This window comes from Balaenoptera acutorostrata, chromosome 14, assembly GCF_949987535.1.
Source record: "Balaenoptera acutorostrata chromosome 14, mBalAcu1.1, whole genome shotgun sequence".
Taxonomy (NCBI): Eukaryota; Metazoa; Chordata; class Mammalia; order Artiodactyla; family Balaenopteridae; genus Balaenoptera; species Balaenoptera acutorostrata.
In genome coordinates, this window is record NC_080077.1 from 20,798,282 (window position 1) to 20,816,292 (window position 18,011).

At 36.7% G+C, this 18,011-nt stretch overlaps 1 protein-coding gene across 8 annotated transcripts in view; it reads right to left on the reverse strand.

Moving 5' to 3' along the window:
- Positions 1-18,011, reverse strand: part of UTRN (utrophin) — a 506,643-nt gene that overhangs the window by 55,626 nt on the left and 433,006 nt on the right. For all 8 annotated transcript variants that reach the window (XM_057528183.1, XM_057528180.1, XM_057528182.1 and 5 more), the window contains 4 exons: positions 13,398-13,599; positions 6,806-6,891; positions 2,428-2,585; positions 480-646 (listed from right to left, as the gene is read on the reverse strand). In XM_057528183.1, coding sequence (XP_057384166.1) covers positions 480-646; positions 2,428-2,585; positions 6,806-6,891; positions 13,398-13,599 — 613 coding nt within the window. The remainder of the gene's footprint in view (positions 1-479; positions 647-2,427; positions 2,586-6,805; positions 6,892-13,397; positions 13,600-18,011) is intronic.

An 18,011-nucleotide genomic window follows, 5' to 3' on the forward strand; every position in this document is an offset into this window, starting at 1 on the left:
CCCTGACAAAGGCTTCTTGTGTGAAAGTCGGGTTAATGTACTTCATGCCAAACTTGGCCGAAGTAACATGAAGTCATTTGATTACTTCTCAGTTAGTATTTAAATGCTAAACTCCTGCTTACCAAGTTTGACCCCAAAGTCTTAGAAAATCACCAATTTCCATCAGGGTCATATATGTATAATGAGTCATGCAATTATTATGCATGAACACTTCTGTAACCTATGTAAATAGAAACTCAGAAAGATCTCTGGTTCTGGAGCAAAACAGTATAAATAACAATAAGAAAATAAGCTTGACGTATTGGCTATTTGAGGGAATGCCATTTTCAGATGGACTGAATGTGCTAAGAGCATCCCATTTCTTCAGGAGGCAAACCCCCAAATGAGAATAAGTGGGAAGGAATGATGGACATACACTGCAACTATACAAACAGAACAGAAAATAGCCTCCTACCACCACTGGTAGAAAATCAGCCTACCTGAAGCCTACAATTGGACATTCTTTACAGATGTTGCATTTGGCCTGATGCTTTGCAGTCTCAGCTGCTGCCACTCGATGTAGAACCGGCAGCCAAACCATGGACTGTGGTTCTAGACGCATCCAGTCTACAAACTCTTTCACACTTATCTCTGGCTTGTTGTTATTCTGGTGAAGAAACAAAAATGTTAAAAGTGAAGAAAATGCCTTCCTTTAAATTGCAGCAGGTGTTGTTGCTTCAAAATCTTCTGAAAATCTGTATAAAAGTAAAAAGAGAGCTTATATAACTCTTTCTAGGTCAGTTAAATCACTAAATAGTTAAGGTTCTTCAAGGAAAAAAAAATTCTAAAATTTAAAAAGAGAAAAAGAAGAAATTGCCATATACGAAGAAGAAAAAAATCGCAACACCTTAATAGACTTAGATTTAAAAAACAAAATCAAAACCCACACAATTCTAGGTACTCTTCACATAGATATTTTAAAACTATAAAACTCATTCATCTAAAACAGTAAACGTTTGAGAAAGTAAAGTCTCACTGATAACTTCCTAAACTTGAAGGCCATTATAAATGCCAATAAAAACGGTTATCTCTTTGTCCTGCTCCAGTCCTGTTACATCATACCAGGAGCACATTGCGATGAATATACTTTGCAGGATTTCCAAATGTATCAATGATAAATTGTATGAAATGTCTTGGTCTCTCTTTAAATCTTAATACTAAGTAATTTTCACTTGTGCAAAGTTAAATTCGTACCAATGTCCTTCTCCTGCTGTTGTCAAGGTCATTCTATGAACCAGAACATATGAGAATCATATTTAGAATTTTCACTTGGTATTTTTTGTATCTCTAAAACAAGAAAAAGGGCCATTATAAAATGTAATAAACCATAACATCAGTTCTTCTTAAAGAGATGGTGTGAGCATTTTTTTTCCTCAGCAATGATAAATCACTAGACATGCCTTGGCAAAATATCTGTAGCCTTGTACTTTATGCATACTTATAACATCGGTAGAAGCATTTCTAAAATGCTTTTCTACACAGTAAGCATCAAAAAAGAAACTAACGTGCTTTTCCAGTTTAATGTCAGTAACTTAGATCAGTATAAAACTTGTGTACATCATTCTCCTTTTGTATATATGTTCTCAAAGAAAAGAGTGCAATTTCAATAACGTCTTTAATTTACATTTTTAAAAAATCTTGCCTACAAGGAGGTCAGGGCATTTTTATTCATTTATTTAGCAAACATCTATTAAGTAGCTATGATGTTCAAGGCACTGTACATAGGGATACAATAGTAAAAAGATAGAAACAGTCCTTGTTCATGGAGCTTAGGTTTATATAAAAGAAAAAAACCACTAAACAAGTAATTATATAATTCAGTATGTTTTTATTATCAATTTTAATGAGCATGATAAGAAGGCAGAGGAGATTCAGGTGAATATAGTAGGGACACATAACCTCATCTGAAGGAGTCAGAGAAGGATTTTCAGAGGATGTGAGATTTAAGGGAAGATCTAAAGAATGAATAAGGATTAGCAATGTCAAGGGAGTTTGTGGGTGGAGGGTAAGGAAGACCATTCTAAACAGAGGGCACATGTCCAAAGGCACAAGGGCCGGAATGAAGGAACTAAGACAGCACGGCTGGAAAGCTCAAGGGGACCAGTGGTACAAGATGAGGCTGGGGCAAAAGCAGGGCCAAATCATAGCAATCTAATGGCACTTGTTAAAGATTTGAGGTTTTAACCCTTGAGGAACCGTAAGTCTCCTTGAGGGGGTTGCTGTTGCTTGAATCAGATGTGCCTTAAGAAATAAAATCAACTTACTGGGATGGTACCAGCGTCTTCTGCCACCTGGTTCCAGCCCAAGTCCCCTGTTCCATTTCTCAGAATATCCTCAATACCATTCCCCACACATTCTATACACCAGTGATCCTTCATGAACGTTTACCTGTTGGAAGCAGCTGCGAACACTGGGTTCAATATTACTGCCCCCAAAAGCTGCTACTTCCCCCAGTTGCCGAGGGATCTGGATGGCATCGTGAAGTAACAGGCCAAGCTGTCTCTGGTCACACATTTCCGTGGGCCCAGCCACTTCCTTAAAGAGATCTACAAGGAGGAGAGGCAAGAGGTTAACCTCCATCTGCCTATTCTGGAATTTTAAGTAAAATATACCTTTGGTTATGTGGAATGAACGACGTAGATTAAAAAAAAACTTATGGGGACACGAATTACATTAGTTGTCGCCTGAATTCTGACAACCTTAACATTCTGCATATTTGTAATCAGGAACTGGTTAACTACATGTTTCCTAAAACGATCTACTGCAGTATGTAAATACATATAAACAGACCAATAAATACAAATTTTCTTTTTAAATGGTCCAGCGTATGCATGTGGGTTCGTTCAGTGGTCTCAATAAGGTTTCCCTTCTTATTGAAAAAGACAGACAGCTAAAAAGAAGCTTTCTTTATGACTTGTTAAAGGAATGAATGTATCTTAAGTAGCAAATTTTAAAAGATTTGTTTATCAACTTTTTGTATTCACTCCTAAATTCAATATTCATTAAACATATATATTTTAATTTCTTTTAAAGATTTCTATACTCAAATCTATTTTGCATAAGAAACATTAAACAGTATAAGGAGGTGTCTTTTATTGTTAGGGGTTATTTTTTTAGGCCCAATCAGTCTCTCGTCCTTATTAGTGATAAAAATTATTTTTGTTTTACATCATTTCATGTAATAAAATACATTAATTCAAATGTAAAGGACTTAATGAAAACTCATGCATACTTTCACACAGTTCTTAGGCTTTTCTACTCATTAAAAAAAAGATGTTTTAAAATTTTTTTGATTCAGTAAAATAAAAACTCTTTTCTTCCTTCTAGAATTGGCTTATCTTCTTTTCATCACTTGCAGTATTTTGAAGATGAAAATTATTACCATATTTCCAGCAACAAAGCTAATATATTCAAATAAGTTACTTTTGGAGTAGGGAGAAATTTCATGTAAAAACAATCCACTTCATTATAGAAACTAATACTTTTTGGAAAGAAATTTCCAAGTTCTAAAAATTCAAAATCACACAAATTCTAAACGGTTTTCATGTGAAGTTTTCCAAGAAAAAAAGAATGGCGAGTAAATATTTATTGGATCCTAAAAACCAATTTCAAACAATACCTGATAAATGAATATCAGATCGAAAGGTATCATTCCTTTTTTTTTAAGGAAATAAGGCTAGATCTAACACTGTCAACAGTAAATTTTCAAACAACTAAACCAAGCTCAGTGATACTGACACAGTAATTATAATGAAGTATGACTTTAATTATAAGCACACATAGGGAAAGCAAATTCAACAAAAATACATTTAATTTTTATTATCATTTGTTCTCTTAGATTTGGTTAGAGTTCTACTTGCTTCATTTGTCAAAAATAAGACTATCATAGCCAGAAAGTATTTATCCAGGATTCTTATTATGATTCTCATTGTAAACCCGTTCCTGAGAAGAGGCCTCCTAAGTCAATACAAAGTTGATGCATATGAATAATAATAATCTGTAGAGAGAAGTGCACATGTTCAGCAACATCAATCATGCCCAGCTTTCCTCTTTTGAGGAAGATAGCTATACTACTATGCCACTATTTAGGTAAAACTACACACAAAACATAAGAGAAAAGACTCCTTAACATTCTGACATATTTCTGAATTCTTATGAAAGTTCACAGGTTGATGTTACAGTCAGATACGAAAAGGAGTATCAGGATGTGGGGATGGATCAGAGGAATGTTCCAATCTAAAACCCAAGTCCCAATAAGTAATCACAGAAGAGATGCAAAAGGCCATTCAAAAGGATCTTTGTAAATGTGTTGTTGATGGGGCAAGGAAGCCACTGAGTTACAAGCAGGAAGGCCAGAGTGTTGTTAGAACCTAATCAAGGGACATTCTCAAAAAGGCACAAAGAGAAAAGAAGGTGTCACCGGGGTAAAGACACTGACGTAAGCCATTGCAAAATCAGCGTTCAGATGGATACCCATTGACCCAGAATAGCACCTCTGCCATTGAGTTTGGAGAGCAAAGTGTCTTGAATATTAATTCCAACAAAGAAAATAATAATGAGGAAGTGTTCTGATACCACTGGGGAAATCAAAACTGGAATCAGAGTTGCTAAGGACCTCAAGGTAAAAAACAAAACAAAATCCCAGAATATTTCCAGAGTCTCAGTACTCTGAGGAAAGATTTAAAGATTTCAACCCAAAGATTTCTTATTTAATTAAGTTCTAAATGGCATACTTCATGGATTAAATTAAATATCAGAAATTTTCATTGCAGGGCTTCTGCTTCCCCTGCTATAATCTGAAAGTTCAATGTGGAATTATACAGAGTATTGTTTCCCAACAATTGTAGAAAGTGTGTCCACTGTAGTACGAGTGTATGAGTACATGTATGCTGAAATACCTCTTCATTTGAAAAATTATATGCTTCAGAAATACGTGTGAAGGTATGTGTGCAGATAAAAGACATTTTCTGTAGAATTTTGCATAGAATTTGGTTTTTGCTCTAAAACTACAGCCATCATGTTGTAACTCTTTCTTTTGGCCTCAGATTACTCCAATAATCAGCTTGAAAAATACAGGGAAGAGGAATCGTTGATCTAGAAAAACAGATGACCCTTGCATTTTAATAAGATTCATGATAAACTTTGAGGTTGGATTCGCACTCTTTTCAGAGTAAGTTGAGCACCGTAACGTAATTGTTACTTTCAGAGAACCCTAAAGTCTCTTAGGAACACATGAAAACCCCAAATCACAGCTGATTTTTTTTAAAATCCTTTTCTAATTTGATACACTGATGTTTTCATTAACATTTTTCTTTCCCACTCATTATAGAAATAACTTTTTTAGCTTTGAAAATTATATCTTCTGACAATTATAATGCTGAAGACAATTTAAATTCTAGATAAAGTGCCACCAAACAGAAGCCTGTGCAAAGCCTTTTTCTGCATGGCTTACTAGGTTCTGACTCCATCAAGGCACCTCGCCTCCTCATCCTACAGTCAGCTTTTCGTTTCATTTTCGCTGACATTCTTGTCAAACTATCTAAAAAAAAACAAGCCACCATGATCTAGCCCTGGAATTCAAAAACAATTGCTTCACAGCCATCCCAGAAAATAAAAGTATTTTAAAATGTATGTTCACAGAAGATGAAGAACCTAAAATTTATCGGACCTGGGATCAAATACCTTCCTGTTTTTGGTATCTCTCTATTCATGAAATATCTCTCTCCCTCTCCCTCGAAGGTATGGATATATCTGTACAGAATCATATGAGGCTATGCATGGCAGGATCCATTTACTCACATTTTATGGATAAAATTAAATCAAAAAAATTTACAGTAATTAAGAGTTTGGAGACATAGCAGCAATTGCTACCATTTATTCAACAACTGCTATTTCTAGGTACTTTTCACATATGATCTCTAGTTGCTTTCAAAGCAAGAATTACTAGCTTCATTCTTTGTTGAAGAAAATTCACTGAATTTCAGCTCCCTGGAATGTGAAGTGGGAATCTTATTACTACCTCTTAGCTGTCGGTATTCAGTGGAATCATGCATGTAACCTGCCCAGAGTCATCCAGCAGCCACTAAGTGATAGAGCTGAGATTCAAAGGCAGGTCTCCCTGGCTCCCGAACCTGTCCCTTTCCAAATGTCAGGTGCCCTTCATTAACTGACAGCTAAAAGGTCACCAGTGATTTATCTGGTGAATAAGAACAAATATAATGAAATTAAAAAATACATCACTTTATTTTCTTATACTATAAAATATAATTATTTGTCTCACTGTGACTGTAACAGTTCTAGTACATGCTGATTTTCCTAAGCATTGGAAACATACGGAAATAGAAAAGGTTTGGGCTTTAGAGTCAGAAATATCTACGATCTAATTCTAGCCCCACGATTCACTGTCTCTACAGCCTTGACTAGATTTCTAACCTATCCCAAGAATTATTTTTTTCAGCTGGAAAATGGAAATCACAATGCCTACATTATGGGGCAATTATGAATTAAATGAGATATAATCTGCAGTCAGTTCTTACTCCATCAATGCACCTCACATCTTGATCCTATAATCAGCTTTCCATTTCACACAAATTCACATCACTTTGCACTGACACCCTTTGTCTAGCCTCGTACATGTATGATCAGAGTTAAAAAAAAAAAAGGGAGCTATTATTACTAGCAAATCATATAAAGTAAGTCTCTAATAAGTTGTTATTATCATTATTATTACTAAAAACATTATTGGTATAAGAAAGGTCTTACATACATCTGTATTTTTCTTCTAAGAGACCTTTGGAGAGAGAGATCAATCCAATCTTCAGACTCTGCACTCTTATTTTTCCAGTCCGACCCCTGAAATTATAAGAATCTCAGTGTGTTAGATGCATTTAAAACTGTATACAGTATGCTAATTATTTCTGAATATCTATTTCCTTGAGGCTAAACGGAAAAAAAAATTGCATCTTAAAAATGCAACTTTCGGGCTTCCCTGGTGGCGCAGTGGTTGAGAATCTGCCTGCCAATGCAGGGGACACAGGTTCGAGCCCTGGTCTGGGAGGATCCCACATGCCACGGAGCAACTGGGCCCGTGAGCCACAATTACTGAGCCTGCGCGTCTGGAGCCTGTGCTCCGCAACAAGAGAGGCCGCGATGGTGAGAGGCCTGCGCACCGCGATGAAGAGTGGCCCCCACTTGCCGCAGCTAGGGAGGGCCCTCGCACGGAGGCGAAGACCCAACACAGCCATAAATAAATAAATAAATAAAAATGCAACTTTCTATTCACTTTTATTAATTAATGTTAAACCCATACCATAAGTTCATGACATATTTTAATAGTATATTTGACTTAGTCTGGAAGAATATACAGCCTTAAGTCACTTTACGTACAACATATGAACTAGGAAGAACAAAAGAAAGTAAAATGAAAATGCTAATTATAAAGCTAAAAATATTTCATTTTTATAAACACTATGAATTAAAATCTGTTAATAATTATAAATGCAAGATTCAAAATAATAGCTAGAGATATATATAATATGCATGACAATACAGCAAGAAAGGTATAATGATATATCTAAAAACAGATGTAAGGAAACTGACTGGAAAATTAACTATAGGTTGAGGGCTTATAACTTGTTGAATACTTAAAAACTTCTCATCTTCATTGATTTTGATCTGTCAATGCAGTTTCTATAAATTACTACTGCAATTATAATAGTCAATGATCTTAAACACACAGGTGTGCAATCTTTATTTGGGGAAGTATCAAATTATAATTAAATACAAAACATATTAATTAATTAACACTAGAAAATAGCTTCATATTATGCCAATGAGAGACCATTTCAATTTCACTTATAGTTTGACTGGAAGAATAATTTTATCTTTAAAAGCATAGAGTTATATTTATTCTTTTATCAAAGAATAAATGAGTTGTTTACCAAATGTCACACTGTACTAGATCCTGGGGCTGGGGAAAGGGAAATGCAGAAGCTACAAAAATTAATCCATGATCCTTGCTATGAAATAACACACAGTCCAGAAAATAATCAAGATATAAAGATTTCTATCTTTATTATTTCATATAAACAGGATCAGTTTTCAGTTTCAGTTTTTACTGTTAATTTTCTTATGGTATGTTTTCAATACACAAGTACAACACATTCAAAACCTATAACTAAATGTTTACATAATTACATGAATACTTAAAATTTAGTAATTCATACTATTTAAAAACATATAAATATTTGTACCATGTAACTTTAATTTTAAGTATCCTTATTGTCAAACTGTATTTAATTCTGGCTTGTTGATATTTTTACTATTACGACTAATTGATATCTTTCATTCTCAAATTATAAATACTCAATTAAGTTTCTGTAAACATACAATGACATATAAAGTATGAAATAAATAAAAAAGGAAAACATGCTTAGGGATTGGTAAAATGTATTTTCAAAATAGTCCCTCAATAGCCTAGAGTTTATAATCTATACTAAATCATACCCAACAAACATATTGAACCCTTGCTATGTACGTGTACAACATTCAGAATTGACCTATAAAATAACTAATACTTAAATTTTAAAATAAATATAGCCATTATAAGCAGAGACCTAAAGTTTATATACTCATTCCAGTGTCCCACAATTATAGAAATACTAGTTCCAAATTAACCTTCAACTGAGCCATGCTGTGAAGTGTGTTTCTACTTCATATTTTTTAGGTGTTTCCTAATTATCACACGAAAATAGACTATGTTTTCTTCCCTCCAAAAATCAGGAAATTTTATTCTCTGTACACAATCAGACAATAGACTTGAAGAAAATAACAAAAGGCTGTGCAAATAGACTAGTACATGACTGTGGCTAAGGACTAAGTAATCCTTTAAGGGAAAAAAAGATCAAACTGGTACGTATTGGAGGCTGATCTCCAGTCTTTGGTGACAACACCAGAAAGGAACATCATCAGGAAGACTAGTGAAAATGTCAAAATGTCAACCATCCATTCATGGCACCATCAACGATTATGAAGGCTTACTGTGATCCCAGCATTGGTCTATGTTCCACGGGGACCAAGAGAAAAGTGTAAGACATGATTCCTACCCATGACTAGCTGGAGAGGTGAGACAAGGAAACAACTAGAGAATCATAAGAAAATATTAGACCAATCTTACGCATGGACATAAATGAGGTAATTGTGGCTGACTAGTCATGAATGACTGGTGGTTAGTCTGAGTAGTTATTAGTCTCACAACATTTGATAGAGAAGATAAGTCTAAAATCAGACACTGAAGGCACGACACAGCTGGACTGTCCTGACTAAGCGAAAGCAGATTATCATAGGAAAAGCCCAGACAAGGGGACAGAGGAAGGGGATGTGAGCACCAGAGGCAGGATTCATCAGGTACAGTGAGAACTTGCATCAAGAGTAAATGGTTGCGAAAGTTGTCCAGGTTATAGGGAGCCAGATGATAGAGGGCTTTGATGTTAAATAAGATATCAGAATTTGAAAGGTAAGAGGGAGTCAATGAAATTTATAGTGAGTGACATAACACAATATTTAAGTATTTGATTCCCTGATAGTTTTCATAAGTAACTCTTGAAATTAATTCAACCAGAAAGATATGTACCTTATAAATAAAATTATATCCACCTTGGAATAGTGGGAAAAATGACTTAACATTGTATCAAATGAGGTTAATATTCTCTGCAGGGACAAAAATATTTAAACCAAGAAATCCAGACTACCGCTTTAAATCTTGATTTAAACAAATTTAATTTCCACTAAATTTAGAAGGAAGATTGTGGAATTAAGACTTTTTAGCCCAGGAAGATGAAGACTGAGAGAGGCTGTGAACTTATAAATGGAATCAATTTTATCTTTATAGTTTATAAAGTCCTTTCTATATATTTATTAGTTCATTTGCCCTTCACAATCACTTATGTATGTGAAGCAGAGCAGATATTTTTATCTCAATTTTTCAGATGAGAAATTGAGATGCCAAAAGTTAAGCTGCTGCCAAGTTTTAAAGCAACCAGAACCAAAAATTTGGATTCTTGTCCTCTACAACAGAAGAAAATAGACTATCTTTTCAGACAATTCAGAATATTAGGAGTTGGGTACATGTTAAAAGCTGAAAGAAATAGTAAACAATATAATTTATAAAGTACTATCTTTCTTAGATATGGCAGTATGGTAGGAATAATCAAGTGATTATCAAAAAAGCTGAATACAGTTCCATATCTACTACTAATATGCAGTAGGTGGCTATGGATAAGTTGTCTTATCTCACTGGGTCAATTTCTCAATCAGTAAAATGAAGAGGGCAGAATGGAAGATCCTCAAAGTCCTGCTGCTTCTAGAATTCTAGGATCTCCTGTGTGTGCATCACTCATTATTTCAAGAGCTGGTTGAATATATTTCAAGGGCTGAAAATACCAGGTCTGGCTGCAACCAAAGCAGTGCAGTAAAAAATACTGCACAAAGCAATGCAGTAAAAAATATATGGTTAATAGATGAATGTCAGATTAACTGAATGAATGGACGGGTTAGATCATGGTACCACTTCCAAGGTTCAGAGACTTCTTAGGGGTCCATAACATCCTGATGCATTGGATGGAGTAGATCATAATTCCATCAGATTCTCAAAGGAAACTAATGACTTGAAAACAGTTAATAACTTGTTTGGATAAAGGAATAAATCATAGTTGCTACAGAAATTTAGGTAATCAACTCTGCCCCTCTGAGACTACCATCATATGAGTAACTGTACTTCTTCCTTAGGTTAATTCATGATATTCCTCTCCAAGGTGGAAAACTCGACTGAACGGACACTGTCCTAACCTAGCATGGTCTTTGCTATATTTCTTTGGCATGGAAGGGAGATAAATCCTAAAAGCTTTTTGTCCTTTAAAAAGGAAAATTTCAAGATACTGTCTTTCTAAATAAGAAACAGTATCTCTGTGTTGCATTTCTCATGTGTTCACATTTGATGGTAGAAAGTGAAAATATGCCAACATTTAACTCCCTAGAATATGAATTACGATGTTTCACATACTGCTTCCTTCCCAACTAAGTGGCACTATTCCCTTTGGGCTGTCCAGCGAAAACAGCATATGGATGTGTTATGGGCTGAGTTACATCCACCTAAAATTCATGTGTTGAAGTCCTAACTCCCAGTACCTCAGGATGCAACTATATATGGAGAAAGTCTTTAAATAGGTAATTAAGTTGAAATGAAGTCATTAGGGTGGGGACTAATCCAATATGACTGGTGTTCTTATAGAACATTAGGACACAGACACACACAGAAGAAAGACCATGTGGGAACACAGGGAGAAGACAGCCATCTATAAGCCAAGGAGAGAGGCCTCAGAAGAAACCAACCCTGCTGACATCTTGACTTTGGACTTCCGGTCTCCAGGACTATGAGAAATAAATTTCTGTTGTTTAAGCCAACTAGTCTGTGACACTTTGTTAAGGCAGCCCAAGTAGAGTGCTAGAGCCACAGATAATGCCGAAGCAGGGTGATTTAACATCTTCTCCAGTTCTTCCTTAAAACATGGCTCAAAATACACACCTCTGGCTCTACCATACTCCATAGAGCTTAATGAAGTCCTTAACTAAGTATCCCATGACTTTAGCATTCTTCCTGGGACATAAAATTAAGTTATAGGCTTTGTAGTTAAAACACCTAATTGACCGGTTATTTTAGTGAATTTACTATAGAAAATGTCTCTTAGAGGGTTAAAAAATTGAAGATCAACTTAACAGTGAATTAATGTTAACAGCCATATTTTACCCTAGGAGTACAAAAATTTGCGTTAAAATGAAATGTACTGAAAGATATCACACAGGGAGATAGTAAAGCCCACATTCATCATGGTAACAGAGATCCATGCTATCTGTTCTTCAGTAAGTTTATTAAGAGCCTCAGGCACACAATGGCTATTTGATTATTTTTAAAAAAGACATTGTTATGATATTTGTCAGTATTGAAAGATAAAAGACTTTTCTAATCAAAAGAATAAATGAAGTTTTAATTAACTGAAAGCTCTTGAAAGCTCTTGTATCTATCATTTACTTCTTATACAGAATCAGTCAGCTGCTAAACCATGCGTGCATTTATGAACTATCATCCATCTTCTTTCTAAATCAATAAAAAACTGATAAGCACAAATTTTCATACAGCTAATTAACAGAAAATAAAATTTAGAGTCTGACAGAAAAACAACAGTTCTAATTTTCTTATTTCATCTTTGCATACTTTAACCCCCTACCAGAAGAATGAATAATTCTTAATGTTTCAGAAATGTCAGCCCACAGCAGGTCCTTCTAGAATTGATTATTTTACAAACGCATTGTCACATTTTAAAAAGCCAAATTAATGGCAAATGAGTTTTGCTGAAAGCTGGGAATGCTCTTTATGTAACAGTGAGCATCTAATTAAATTACAGATATTGGAGTGTCCTATAGTATAAATTATTTAAAACACCATATATGGGGCTTCCCTGGTGGCGCAGTGGTTGAGAATCTGCCTGCTAATGCAGGAGACACGGGTTCGAGCCCTGGTCTGGGAAGATCCCACATGCCACGGAGCGGCTGGGCCCGTGAGCCACAGCTGCTGAGCCTGCGCGTCTGGAGCCTGTGCCCCGCAACGGGAGGGGCCGCGATAGTGAAAGGCCCGCGCACCGCGATGAAGAGCGGTCCCCGCACCGCGATGAAGAGTGGCCCCCACTTGCCGCAACTAGAGAAAGCCCTCGCACGAACCGAAGACCCAGCACAGCCAAAAATAAATAAATACATTAAATAAATAAATTAAAAAAATTAAAAAAAAAACACCATATATACACATAACCACCACTGTAATAAATAAAGCTAATACCAAAAGAGAAATTAAATCCTTTTAATTGCCAAATTGCTCTCAAGTTGTCATACAAGAAATGCAGAGTGGATTATTACGAGCCAACAAATTTTAAAATTAATAACAATAACTACAAAATTTTGTCTTTTGAAAAAAGAAATATTATAAAACATTATGGAGGAAGGAAATCGGACTTCTTTCCATTAGGTTTCCCCTAGCATGGTGACTAAAAACACTACAAATTTGACAGGCTTTATAAATTGAAGCAAAATCTTAAAATCATAGATGGACATTCTTTTTTGTTCTATTGTTGGTTAAGAGCTCAATTTTTGGAAAGTCGTTCCTTTTCAACAATTAACATAAATATTTCCACTGGGAAAAGGACTTTGAAAGAAAGTATTTTCTTAAAAATTCGCTTTAAAAATTTAGACATTTTGCACTATCAACATATTTCACCCAATGACTGTATTTTAATGGGAAAAAATGCACTTACGTATCATATACATTGAGTAGCCAGTTGAGACACATATCGACACAGAGAGGAACGTTGACCAGATTTTTATGCATTTGTTCAAGGCCATCATAAATTGTTGTCAGGCAGTTGACGACATCTGGAACACTAAGAAGCTGATCGTTTTGGTTCAGCTTGTGCTGTTTGAAAACTTCATTTGTTGTATTCAACTCTAAGAGATCCACTAATCAGGTGAGAAAAAGGAATATGCACAGTCATTACATTATAGAACAACACTGAAACAAAACCACTGCCAGTCCTGAGTTTTTAGCTTGATTCTTCAATTTAAGAATCTATCCTTTTTAGCTAATTTCAATTTTTAAAGAAATAAATAGCATTTCCATTCTTACATCTCTAAACTCTTCTTTTATCCACATCTCTTATGTTTATGCTTTTGAATCTAAACTCTGCCACTTTTCAATATGACCTCACTTTTCACTCTTTGGAATATAAATTTTTCCTACTTTACTTTTCTGGCTTTCCTCTCTTCAGCTTCTTTGTACTTTTAAATGTAGGAAAGCATAAATCTCTAAGTCTAATCCTAACGGTAGAACATCTAAAATACGACATTGCTCTTTCTCCTAACTTTTGAGAGCAGCCAGCTCACCACTCTCTCATTCATCCTTTATACCACTGTGTAACTGATCATTCTTAAACAGTTTCTCCACATGTACATCATGAGATACAAAGTTCACTGAAGATATTCTGTTAATAAAACAGGTTTGGAGAAAAATAATAGTTCTCCACCACCTACTGAATCAAGCCTGGTCTGTAAGTCCCTCAAAATCTGGCTCTAACCTGGGTTGCTTCCCATGATCCTTTGGCACATAGGCAACTTGTAGCTAGGTAGGATTATAGGAGGTTCACAGTACAGGTCCACCCATCCACGGCTCTTCATGTATTTGCTCCCATTCCTTACCCTTCATGGACAGAACCTCTACAGTGGGCATGGCTGGTGCTAGACTATGCACGGTGGGCACATAAGGATAAAGTGGAGCCCTGCTCTCGAAGATGGCCAGTCTGAGAAGCAGGATAAGCATACTGATAACTTCACTAAAAGGGGTGGAAATGCCCTAAAAGAAGAAGACATAAATTTCTATGAGAACTATTACTGCTAGGGAAGTGGAAGGAGAATAGAAAAAGCTCCCTGGGAAGGTGGGATTTGAAATGGACCTTAAAAAATAGCTAAGATACAAGAGATCCATATAAAGCAAGGAAAGAATTCCAGGAAGAGAGAACTGCTTGAAAAAAGACAAGAATTCAAGGAAGTCTAGGCAGCTCTGAGAACCGATGATGGCAGTGTGGATGGTGTGTGGTCACACATGGGTGGCACATAGTTACCGTGAGGTAAACGCACGGAGCTCAGGGGGCAGGCCATGTTGGCCTAGGGGGCGCCCTCCAAGGCCAGGAGGAAGAGTTTAGACAAAGAGAAGAACATTACATAATCTTTCCTTTCAATCAACTTTGAGTCCTTCATTAGCTAACTGAAAACAGGAAAACATATTAGATTATCAAACTGCCATGTATCTATACATTTACTGAGTGTGGAGATGACTCTTCTAAATCTAAACATGTAGGTTTGGAAAATTACAGAACCACATGAACTTAAGGTCTGCTCATGGAAATGACTGCTTTATAAAATTCTTCCCCATCTCCATACTTAACTTTTTTTTCTTTTTTTTAATTGATTTATTGATTTATTGATTTATTTATTTATGGCTGTGTTGGGTCTTCGTTTCTGTGCGAGGGCTTTCTCTAGTTGTGGCAAGCAGGGGCCACTCTTCATCGCGGTGCGCGGGCCTCTCACTATCGCGGCCTCTCTTGTTGCGGAGCACAGGCTCCAGACGCGCAGGCTCAGTAATTGTGGCTCAGGGGCCCAGCTGCTCTGCGGCATGTGGGATCTTCCCAGACCAGAGCTCGAACTCGTGTCCCCTGCATTAGCAGGCAGATTCTCAACCACTGCGCCACCAGGGAAGCAAGCCCTCCATACTTAACTTTTTAACGTTAAAAAAATAAACTTGGGAAAACTTTTTTAATATATAAACAACTACTTTCTCTTTGCATGATACACAACTGTTCCCTCAAAAGTATGACATCTTTTGACAGTTAAGTAAAATGAACAAATAGCTTCCTTTGTATTCTTCTATTTTTAACCACTGAATAACCACTAATTTTGAATTTTTTAAAGACATTTATGAAATGTGTCTAGCTGCTTAAATACCACAGAATGATTTTTTCCCCCCAAGTTATCTACAATGGAAAAGAACTGCTTTAAAATTATGCAGATTAAAATTATTTTTAAAACAACTCAACAGAGAAGTCATTTTTTTTAAAAGAGAGAAAGACACAAATATAGAACACACAAGTCTGGACAAAAGATCAGTCCATTTCCTTTAGATGTCAAATACATCACTGGTAAAATTTCAGCTAATTACAAAAGTAACCTGTGTAAGCTTCACGTGAGTTCGAGATGGTGTCAGAAAAAAAAAAAAAAAGAACCATCTGGAATTTTCATTGTCATTTTTACCTCATTTCTTGGCACTGTACACTATTTTCAATTATAAACTTCCAGAGGGCAGGAGTAAAATTCAAATTCATTCTTCACAGTACTTGACAAAGAGAAGTGCTTAACAAATGACAGTGGCCACAGAACTATAATTCCTCACAGATATAAAGAAACATATTCAAATACTGCCAAAATGCTCTAAGTTTTCTGAATTTCAACACTAATTATCCCAGCAACACAGCACTATTACATCCCTACATGGCCTAAAGGTGACAAAAGACCAAATTCCAAAAAGACCATTTCCTGAATCAGGCTGTTCTTGTATTTCTGCTGGAAAAGCCTCCTTTGTGATACACTTTGTAGCTGTGACAGTAATTTGCCACATCCCACAGACTATCATGTCTTCAATTTTTAGTGATTTACTCTGACACTTTGCCTTCGTGCTTAAGCCAGGAATACATCTCCCTGAAGTGTGTCACATTTAGGTACCTTTAAAGACTGACTACATTTAAGTCACAGAAAATTACAATTTTTCTCTTTTCAAAGGGAGACAAATGACAGCTCAGTCATGCAGCAAATGAAACAAATAGCAGAATCACTTTCTACCAACTTTCAGGCTTTTCTTTAAGCCCACAATGAGGCAAAGGGGGTTGAATGGAATTGGATCATCATTCTCCTGTTCTGCAAAAACACACACTGTTTAGCATCCGACCTTGGGCTTCTATGACTCTCCTCCTCTCTGTCTGACTGTCCCTTCTTAGCACATTTCCTATCTCCTCTTCCCCGGACAGCTCAGAAAAGTCATTGGCACTCAAGGTCTCATGTCTGCCCTTTCCCTCTATAAACCTGATGCTCTCATTCACTTTCATTACTACAGTTATTACTTCTCTCTGGATGACTCCAGGTTCTGTTTTCTCATCCTGATCTCCTGCTTGAATACCTGATCCACATTCCCGCTGCTTTGTTCCCAACCAGAGCTATATTAGCGTCTTCAGGAATCTCCACCTTAATATGTCCAAATAAAGGTCTTGCCTTTTTGTTATGCAGAAATCCAGTAATGCTGTTACTACACAGACCATGAGTCTGCAAATCGCAAGATATCCTACCACTCTCCTTCTTGCACACTCTGCAGTCTATCAAGTACCAAATCCCCCCGATTATTAGCTCTCCTTCCTCCTTACAAATCCATGCCCTCATCTCCCCTCCTATGCTCAGCCTCCATCACCTTTCACCTGAACTCTTTACTTGTCCTCTCTTCCCTTGGTCCTTTGATCTTAGATATTGTCTAACGCATACATCCACGACTGGCCCTATGTCCTAACTTACACAAAACAGAAAACTGTTCTATAGCACCCCAATCTATAAAGAAAATATCCAAACATTAAACACAACATTGTGAGAGCCTGAGGAACAAAAAACTGAGGGAATCAGAGAAGATTTCATTAAAAATGACCTTGGGGGGCTTCCCTGGTGGCGCAGTGGTTGGGAGTCTGCCTGCCGATGCGGGGGACACGGGTTCGAGCCCTGGTCTGGGAGGATCCCACATGCCGCGGAGCAACTGGGCCCGTGAGCCACAATTACTGAGCCTGCGCGTCTGGAGCCTGTGCTCCGCAACAAGAGAGGCCACGATGGTGAGAGGCCCGCGCACCACGATGAAGAGTGGTCCCCACTTGCCGCAACTAGAGAAAGCCCTCGCACAGAAACGAAGACTCAACACAGTCATAAATAAATAAATAAATAAATAAATAAATAAATAAATAAAAGAATGTGAATTTCTTTTAAAAAAAAAAAATGACCTTGGGGCTTCCTTGGTGGCGCGGTGGTTGAGAATCTGCCTGCCAATGCAGGGGACACGGGTTCGAGCCCTGGTCTGGGAAGATCCCACGTGCCGCGGAGAAACTGGGCCCGTGAGCCACAACTACTGAGCTTGCACGTCTGGAGCCTGTGCTCCGCAACGAGAGAGGCCGCGATAGTGAGAGGCCCACGCACCACGATGAAGAGTGGCCCCCGCTTGCCGCAACTAGAAAGAAAAGCCCTCGCACAGAAACGAAGACCCAACACAGCCAAAATTAAATAAATAAATAAATAAT